The sequence below is a fragment of the Pygoscelis adeliae genome, unplaced genomic scaffold, assembly GCF_000699105.1.
Source record: "Pygoscelis adeliae isolate BGI_AS28 unplaced genomic scaffold, ASM69910v1 Scaffold42, whole genome shotgun sequence".
Lineage (NCBI taxonomy): Eukaryota > Metazoa > Chordata > Aves > Sphenisciformes > Spheniscidae > Pygoscelis > Pygoscelis adeliae.
In genome coordinates this window covers 8,288,271-8,298,451 of record NW_008824283.1, presented here as the reverse complement: position 1 = coordinate 8,298,451, position 10,181 = coordinate 8,288,271, and the positions used below count along the sequence as shown (strand labels likewise).

The window sequence follows — 10,181 nt, the reverse complement described above, 5'->3', positions numbered from 1 at the left end:
AATCCCAGAAAGTGACAGCAGAAAAACAAAAACTGAACTGCCTCACCTCCCTGCTGCCAATACCACTTCTTGAGACCTCATAATTAGCTGGCATGCAGTTGATTGAAGCAGCTCAGGGTTCCCCAAATGAGCAAGATAAAATCCTTTGATTTGTCTTTTGACTGCACAGGGCGGTTCCTGAACAGACTGTCCAATGAAGCAGCCCCAGCACCACCAACACAACAGCCAAAAGTGGTGTCCCTTCTCCCAAAAATTTCCTGGGTGGTGACTCCCCTGCCTGATGGTAGGGAGGGTGAAGAATGGCCTGTAAGTACGGTTGGACTCACTGGGAGAATAAATGATGGGAAGGCCTTCTTCCAAAAAAATAAAACACATGATAGGTCTGGGGAAAGGAAAGAGGAGGGAACATCCACCAGACATCCCCTAGCACTATGGGAGGTGACGGAATGGATATCCAGGGTACATTATAAATTGTTTTCCATTGGGGTTTTTTGTTGTTTTTGTTGGTGGTGTTTTTTTGTTTGTTTGGGGTTTTTTTTTGTTTTGTTTTCTAAGAATTTAGGCCCAATTTCTTTAGACCCCAGAAATGGAAATTTCTGATCCATTTTGGAGGTAATTTATGTAGCCAATCACTATCTACAAAGCCTAAACCAGTTGTTATTTAAATTCACATATGAATGAGTTGTTCATACATATTGTTAAGTTGTTCATATGTTGGTTTATAAGTCTTCTTGAAATACCAGAGAAGTTTTAGGTGAATCGAGAAGACAATCCAACACAGTATTTGTTTTGCAGGGCTCTTCAGTAGGAAGTGTCATTTATCACCATTCTTTCCTCTAAAGAAAAAAAAACCCCAGGGAGTGTTTTTACAACTTACAAGTACTAAAGAATAAAAAACAAAAAAAAGTAAAATTAGAAAACCACCCTATTTATAAAATCTGTTTTGTCAATACTGCTCAAGTTCAGTTTATCATTCCTGCATTTACAGTACTGGATATACATGAATAAATGGATTATCATAATTCAAGGAAAGGACCGTGAAATTTTACTGTTTCAGCAAACAGATTTCAACAAAAATAACTTGTTCCAAAATTAAAACCAGAATTTGTTAGTAGATACAGACCAAAAAATTATTACTTTGCTTAAGCTATTTTAGTGATGCACTCAGACAACAGAAACATTACCATGTGGCAAATAATTGTACATCATCATAAACAAGATAAAATTAATCAGGATAAATAAGTCAGAAACAACAAATAGACTAATGCTTATAAAAATGAACATGACAGAAGAAATTCATGGACAATTCTTTGAAACAAAATCCTAATTTTTTTTTTAATGGATAGTAGTTTCACAATCCCTAGTTTCATAGAACATCTAAATGTTTTGAAGATTATTCAAATGATATTAAAAAAAGGCTTGTGTGAGTAACAGCCTGGGGTTAAGGTTTTATTAGAGAGTCCAACACACTGGGAGAGTGTCTTTTCAGGCAGCAAGTACAATGAACAGTACCTGCAAATTGGATGACTACGTTTGGTTTCTTTTGAGTTTCTTCTAAGCTATCATTACAACAGGCAAATGAAAGAAGAGAAGGTCTTGATTTGATTACTTGATCTTTGTGTTGGCCTTCCCTGACTAGCCTTAAGAAGGGGGAGACAAAAAAACCCCACCCAAGGATAACATGAAATGCACCTTTATTTACATGTAAGATTATGTCTCGTATGGAACAAGGAATTAAGCAGACCACAGATTACATGCAAACCACAGCAGTCATGTAACCATATGCTGTCTGCCTCCCAACCAGCTCTCCTTGGCAAATAACGACAACAGAAACCTGAATTTTGTTCTATACAGCAAACGTACTCCTCAACCCTATCATTTTTACACTGAGTTTAAAAGAAGGCTAAAATGGATTTGCAGAATTAATACAGGCTTACCTTTTGCTAGTTAGGATGAATACTGGGAAAGATTATATAACGAATAATGGTAAGAGAGATGTGCTGTTCCTTTCAATGAACTCAGATGTTGAAGTCAAACCTGAGAACTAATAAATCAGTATACCAAACTGCCAGTCTCCTGCTGGTGTTTGCATCACATTTATTATTGTGCTACCTAAATTAAGAGATTACCAGGACCCAGTGGAGTCCCTTCCTCACACTGGTCTGAGGCACAGATCATGCAAAGCCAACAGTGATACACATCACCTCACAGGGTTGGGAACAAGAGGAACAATCCCCGTGAAGTTTGGATTTAAATGCTTCGGTTTCCTTTTTCTTCTCTCCTTGTCCCACCACCCCCGCCCCCAATGTACAAATTGTTTCTGAAGTAACAACTTCAAGCAAGCCATGCATACAGCTTTGAGTCTTAAGAGTGGGAATGACTGGTCTTTTGAGCTGCATTCAATGCAGTGCATTGAAGTGAAGCCGCTTTTAAGCTATTTTTCTGTTAGAGGAAGCGGGCAATGACTGCCCTGGTCCCTAATCGATACCTGAGTACCTCTCAGATTACCCTCATTACAGGTGGCTACCGCTTGCTCCTTCTATTCTACCAGCAGGAAACAGCAGGGTACAAGGAGGTCCCAGGTGCCCCTCCTCTCCTCTTCAGGATGACAACAGCAGGGAGATGCGTGGAGCCGGGCAGTGTGACATACCAACTACACCGGCTTGGTGCCAGCAAAAGTCTTCTCCGAATCGGTCTGCATCATCCCAGTCACAGACAGCAAGCATAGTAAGAGCCCGCACCTGTCCTTCAGCACTTAGTAAGAAACACTTCTGGTTTTCAGCTGGTTTGTGTTTTTTTCACGACAGCAATTCCATCAAGCAGAAAGCAATGAAAGCAGTGAAAAAGCAAGTATGGGGAAACAGTGATCACAGAATGAAAGCACAGTATAGCTTCCCTGCCTCCAAAATAATGAAAAAAGTAAAAGCACGCAGAGCAACAACATTCAAAACTACCACTTATCTGCTTACTATCGACATCCCAACCCATCTAATTCATTTGTACTGCTCATCTGGTGTCTCACATCTACCTAACTGGAATGTTTTAATCATCCTGAATTTACTTCTAAAGACAATTTATCAGATCACTCAGTCACGCCATATGATACCACTTGCTGAGAAGCACATGACTTGAAAAAACAAAAATAATCACATTTGGAAGATGGATAAAGAAAACAGGAAGAGTTCTTCGGTGGTCAGTCGAAAAGGGCAAATCCCAGTACAGTATAGATTGCTATGAAGCTACTTCTTTAAAATAAAAACATTATGGTAATGAATTAATGGATTATGAAGGGAACTTTTACAAAATATTGTTTGGATTTAAACAAATAAGGATGTCTCACAATTCTTAGAAATAAAAGGCAAAAGAAGAAGCAAACAGACACATGTAGAAGGACAGATCTGAACATTTCTCTTTTGTTGGTCACTGGCACATTCAGTTTTATAGTCTTAAAACTGAAGGAACTTTTGGCATATCTGAAAGCAGCAATACTTTTTGAAAACTGAAGTTTACCTCTTTGTGCTATTATCTGACCTCCTGAGGACCCTTCAGCTTTCAGTGGAGTAAAACATGATACCAAGTATATACATAATTTGAATCCCACCAGACAGCTGTAGTAGCTGTACAATATGCCATGAGTGTAAGATTTCACAAAAGGGCTTGAGCTGGATTAACAGCCTGCCACTGCCTCTGACGAGGAGAGCCTGTTCCTTCCTCCCATCCACCCATGCTCATCATCTGCCCTCAGCCAGCTCTCTGATCATCTGATCAGATAGCAAGCAGGTTTAAATCACTAAAAGAGCAGAAAACCAACCTGGTAAAAAAATAAAAGTATTTGTTCCTGGGTTACATGAGTTTAACCAGGTCATCCTGTGAATAAATGAGCAGGACTGGCACAGAGGAGTCAGGAGAATCACATGCTTGGAGGGGAGCTTGGGGAGGAGTGGGAGCAGCGAGAGCCCCTCCTCGCCTCTTGACAGTGGCAAGCTGCTACTTGGCTCAGCCAGAACATGAAGCCACGTTCTTAGATAGGTCACTTGTGAACTTCATGCCCGTATTACAAAACTATTGTGTTTTCTACATTATGGCAATCAAATAACTTCTCTATGGTCTTTCTAGTTCACAATATGCTAGCATTTCAGTCAGATTATGCCTTTCTATGGGGAAAATAACCACATGAGGTTAAAGGGTATATGGAGAAACAGAGGACAAAAACTCTGCAAAAGTCCCAGATGAGATGTTTCTACGTGCAACTGGAAGGAAGGGGGGAGGGTGCAGCTGCTGTTGCTTCTTCACAAAATGAGAGCATGGATTTATTTGGAGACTTTTTCTCGGGAGTCATCTAGGGGAAATTAGGTAAGAGCCAGCATAAGAGCTCTCCTCAGTGGTCAGACCTTTGAGGCTAATGTAGAATATTTCCAACCTCAATGGTGGAGTCTTTGGGTCTGAGCATCCTGGAAAGTTCATGCACAACAAGGGAGGAATGAATTTATTTTCTGGCTAGTAGGCACAAACTCTCTCTGACACTGCTGTGTCTGAAGTAGAATATGTTCATACAGTTACTGCACATCCTAACTAATGGCCTACCAAGAGGAACGTTTAAATTTGATATTAGATAGTTGATGAAGGATCAGCTATCGAGTCCTCTGTGTCAGCTATTACCAACAAACCTTAGCAACTTATTTTGCTAACCAGTAAAGAAGGAAGGTTTAGCCTCTTTTGAGTGAACGTCTTTGATTTCACAACTCACAAAGCATTTACTATAAAGACACTCAGTAGAATTGACAGTTCCTTTCTAGATTAGTATTCACGGGTATATTTCATTAAATCTAGAAAGGTAGATGAGTTCAAAACTAGTTTTTGGATCCTCGTGAGAAATGAAGTACTGCAAAAGATGGCTTAGTCAAAAAGTGAGTGTAAAGACACAAAGGTTGGGTTAATAAATAAGCAAATCAGACTTGAAGGTGACACCGTATTCTGCAATCCTTTTTAGAGTTTGGAATAGCTCTGGGCCACCTTATTTTGGTTATTTATTTAAACAGAATTCCAGCACTCTATTTCAGGTGAAATACAGTTGTTTCCTATACCTAGGTATCCTTTTGTGGCAAGGGAAATGTCGGTATTAATAAGTAATTTATCTTAATTTTTATTTTCACTGACCATATCTTGGAAGAATCCCTTCAAGTTTCTTTCTTAGATGGGAATTCAACAAACAGATGGAACAAATTTCACAATAAGCACAATAACCACGTCAGGTGTCATTGCACCTTTTACCTGACAAGTCAAAACTGTAAGACATGCTAAGTGGTCGCATTGCTGTAAAAAAGAAACAAAAACAACAAAAAGAAAACGATTCAGGTATTATAAAAGCAGAGGGGTAATGAAAACAAAGGATTAACTCCACTTGAGACATTTTGGATTCTGTTGCCTAAATCCAAAATGTGTCAGACATACTATTGCTTTACTGTAGTAAAGCTCAAAGTCTGAAAACTACAGTAGCAGAAATGGGACTTGCATACAGAGCAATTATAAATATATTTGTATAGTTGTAGAATGAGATTTTTGGAATTCAATAAATCAAATATCAAAACAAGAGGCAAGTATCTTAAAAATGGAATATTTTCAGTTAAAATGAAAGAGAGAAAGGGGCAAGGGAAGAGAGAGGAGAGAAAGAGCTGGAAAAAAATTGAAAGTACAAAGCCACATTTCACACAAGTTTCAGTGACCTGAAATAAAGATATTTCTGATTTTTTTTAAGCATAATCTCCAATGATTATAATTAAACTAATAAAGAGAGACACTCAAGCTAAGCTTGAGCAGTAGTTTCCTTGAAGAGGATGGGAAAAAAGGCCGAACAGAGTGTGATTTGTGCTGATTCTTGTTCTTTTTAAAAACATTAGCTGGACTTAGCCTTTAAAATGTAGCCGTCATATTATCCTCTTCTTCCTGGGCCTCTAACTATTTTATTCCTAGATAAGAAAGTGGTCAGATGTTCTTTATTTCTGGAAAGACCTATCTATATTTCCAATTAAACAGTGTAATTCAAGGGAGTAGACACACAAAATATTTCTCAGCCGAAAACAAAATTTCAGTGCACTAATCCAAATAAGCAGGCCAAGCCCAGTGACAAGAATGTACAAGAACGCATCAAAACTGACATCAGCTTATCGGTCTTGCTTGACAGGCGATAAACATGCAAGTTGGTATGAAAGGGCCTGTCAGCCACACATACCAATGCATTAAAAAATGTTTAAAAAAAGGTTGTGCTGGGACAAGTTTTGCTCATGAGGATAAATCTATGTGGTGAACGCAGTAGGTGGCTGAATCAGAGCCAAGTTTGTGAGTCAGGGTATTTTTCCTGTAGTTCATTAACTAGACAACATCAGCCACAGATAACAGCTACAGAAACAGTATCTAAATCCCTGTCCAAACAGCATAAAGGCAAACACATTTTAAAGCATAAGGGAGTTTATCACCTAATGCTGAGTCCTAACTGAAGGTTGATAAAACATGTACATGAAACAAAGTTTTCTCCAAGCTCCATTAGCTCAACTTGCTTGAGTCACAAATCCATGCTTTTAATTAAAAGGACATGTACCTCAAGGCTGTGTTTGTCTCAATAGCTTACTCTGATGATTTTATGAGGTCATTCGAAAGCTCACCCCAGTTCCTCTACTCAAACCTCTCCCTTTGTGAGAACAGCTACCAAGATTAAATTACCATTTCCAAAGACCTTTTAGATTGAGAGCGGCCAGCCACAGGCTGTCTTTTCTCAGTGGCAGCTCAGGGTAGAGAAGTTCTTACCTGTACGCATGTGTTGTGCAGAGCAGAGGGACAGAGCCTGTGGCTGCTGGGAAGCACAAGCCATAGGTCCACCCGTATCCCAGAGGAGCAACTGCAAGAGTACAGCCCCCCTCACCCTGATAGTCAAGTGTAGTTGTGCACTTGACTGCTATAAACTGAGCAGCAAGAAATAACTCAGGGACATGTGCAATGTACCTTACACTCCCAAATATTTCACTCTAACACTCTTTTCTTTTTGTTTTTAATAATAACAAATATTTCTGTCCAGATGGTGCAAGTGTCTCACATGGTGTTTCTACTTGGATTTATAATCCTTAAACCTCATTACCTTACATGTTGTTACACTAAATTACATTCAGTGGTCATCTAAACTATATGGCAGATCTATTTGTACCATACGGAATGTCACTAGCATTACTCCATTCCCAGTTCTGCACAAACACATTTTATTCTAAAAGGAACTTTGAACATAACAATCATTTCAATGTGAGAAAGAACAAAACCTCGTATTTCAACATAAGAAAAAATTATCTTCAAGGCCTTTGCTCTTTTTTCTTCTTCATGACAGCAGCGAATAAACACTTGGGAAATAAAACTTGCATGCATCCCCTTTTACACCTCCAATAATACGGCATTTAATCCAAATAGTTCACTGGACTGAAGGGGAATTACCACAATTCCAAAACTCAAAAATTTAATTCTTTAACAAAAAATGAAGAATTAGTAGAAGACGGGTATCCCTCATTGGAGGCCATGCCCCGAAATCAGCCAGGAAATCCTAACCAGTAATACTTCAGAATTTAACATTGTTTTTACAGACTGTTTACTAAATGGGTTTGATGTCATTTGTATCAGTTAGAAATTTTAAAGATCTATTAGATCAAATTTGCTGCCCCGAGAGGACATGATAGTTCCCAGATGGAGAACATCTAAAATACTGAAATTGAATGTTTGAAAGAAAAGTAAGGAATCATTCCATGTTTTTACAAGCTTCCTACATTTTGAAAAATGTCTAGGCCTATTAGAAACATTAATTGATACAGCAAGCATAAACTGCATCCAAACCAGAAACTGGAAGGCCCAAAGAAACAATATTCAAACCATCATGCTTTTAAAAATGCACCCAAGTGTTCACCAAACTCTACCGAGCACTTCAAAAACAATGCAACAAAGCAAGACTGATGAAATTGTTTTTCTCTGGAGACAATGGGTTGTCACAACCCACTTGAATCTGGACCAGTGCCTTTAAGCATATGTGGCAAGCACAAATATTTTGCAAAAAGCAGTGACAGGGAGTACATACATGGATTATTTCATGCTTTTTAGCCATAAGATGCCACTTTAGCTCTTCAAAAATCCAGCTAGCTCAGTTTTTCTGGTACAGGTAAATATCGTGCTCTTAAAGAAATATGTCACAATGTAAGTATATTTGTCATGCTTTTGTCATCAGAACCATCGAACTAATGCAAACTGGTGATCATTGGAAAGCATAGTATTTGTATAATTTCATAGTGGGTTGTTGAATATACACTGCAGAAATGAAATGCTCTGCAGTGCAAGTCTGAATTATTTGCCCGCTGAAAATATATACAAACATATGTTCCATAACTTAGAAAATGAAACAAAGATTTAGATTCAAAATAGAAGCAATAGATTCAGCAAACAAAATAAAAGCAGATTTTAAACTAAAATAAGGAAATTGATGGTGCTAACAACAGGAAACAAAGAGAATAAAATTAATTAAAAACAGACATGTAAAGAATACTTGCAGATATGTAAGGAATATTGCACTGGGGAGAAGCAATACCCATTCCATTCTGAGCAAATCTAATGTTAACTGTCATGTGCAACAAGCAATATAATGCCATTAAATTTATCTAATAGTTACATTAAAAACTTGAAGGGAATCAAGCTGAACCATACCGTATCTTATTTTCCAATAGAACTTTATCACAAAGACTGCATAGCCCGAGCAAAGCCTGTAGGTTCTTTCTTTTTCTGAAGGGATGAGAATAATTTTATCTTCCATGACATCTGCACAGACATCGCTAATATTGCTGCTGCTTATGTGGGAAGTTTTCTGTGGATGCTGCAGGTAAAAACTAGCAATGTGCTTACCCAGCCTGCTACGCCTTATCTCATCAGGTGAGACTGGACGTAACTTCCTCTCTGCCTTGATTTCCTCCAGTATCCTTTCATGAAGGCTGCGTGGCCGTGGTGGGGTTGGTTTCAGTTTTCTTGCCGAGGCCTCGGGATATAAAGATAATCGCATTTACATAAAACAGTGCTTCCTTGAAAGTGGATTTCACACTTTTTTTGGAAAAAAATGTGGAATGTTGTGATATGATTTTACATGCACTCAATTGTAAAACTCGCATAAATTGGAGAGAGGATTGTATTTTTCCCCAATTCATTATGATTTCCCAGAGAGATAAAGGGTGGCTGGTAATAACAGTTATTAATTGGTAGGTGCAAGATATTACATATTGTTCTTTAAGAGACTACATTCTATATACAAAAGACAGTATTTCTGAAAGCCCATGTCAGAAAGCGTAATATTTAACATATTCCCTGGACATAAATATGCTTTTAAAAGCCACATTTTTGTTAGGAATGAAGCCCACTGGATTACATACAGGATTTAATGGAGGTCGCGATCGGATGAAATCCAGGATTATTTCATGGGCACTCTTTTTTAATCGAGGTGGAATGTCACCATTGACCTGGAAAGGAGAAAGTGAAATATGTATTTACATGGTTTGCATTTGTATTCATGCAGATGATGAGATCAACTGAAAACTCACAACAACCCTGACAGAGCTTGCAGTGTTCCGACACGTGCACCAGACGTTAAACCCCACCAGTCCTGAGCAGAGCAACAATCCATATGCAGAGCACGGGCAAGCAGAAACGTAGATAACAGCTTTTCAGCTTTGCAGATAGCTGCAGAATAACCACAACTGCAGCAGCTTTAATCAGCTATACTTAGGATTTTGAAATTATGAAATCAAATGTCAAGGCTGCAATCGCATCTATGGGAGAATGCAGATGAAGACTGTATTTTGCTTGGAGGAAAAGTTGCCAACACTATTTTTAAGAACAACTATTTGAACCATGTCTCACTGACAACCGTTACACAGTCTCTAATACTCTGTTCTTAGCCTCTGAAAAAACATAGGTGCTCTTTAATGCCCCAGTTTTCTTGATGTCCTTACCATCTCCCAAGCACTGACGGGAAAGCAAAGCTACAGATGGCACAATCACCAATGATTTGCTTGTAGCAATGGATGAAAAATACCTTCCCCTTGTTTTTTTGTCTTTACCACCTGTCTCTGCTGCTCTGGCCATGAAGAGGTGCCCTTGTGTGTAAATCCCAGCAG

The 10,181-nt window shown here is 38.6% G+C and overlaps 1 protein-coding gene across 1 annotated transcript in view; it reads right to left on the bottom strand.

Moving 5' to 3' along the window:
* Nucleotides 1–10,181, bottom strand: part of SPIRE1 (spire-type actin nucleation factor 1) — a 125,228-nt gene that overhangs the window by 17,626 nt on the left and 97,421 nt on the right. Inside the window, exons 7-9 of the mRNA XM_009318579.1 lie at nucleotides 9,438–9,524; nucleotides 8,920–9,049; nucleotides 5,272–5,313 (exon numbers count right to left, since the gene is read on the bottom strand). Of these exons, the coding sequence (XP_009316854.1) occupies nucleotides 5,272–5,313; nucleotides 8,920–9,049; nucleotides 9,438–9,524 (259 nt within the window). The remainder of the gene's footprint in view (nucleotides 1–5,271; nucleotides 5,314–8,919; nucleotides 9,050–9,437; nucleotides 9,525–10,181) is intronic.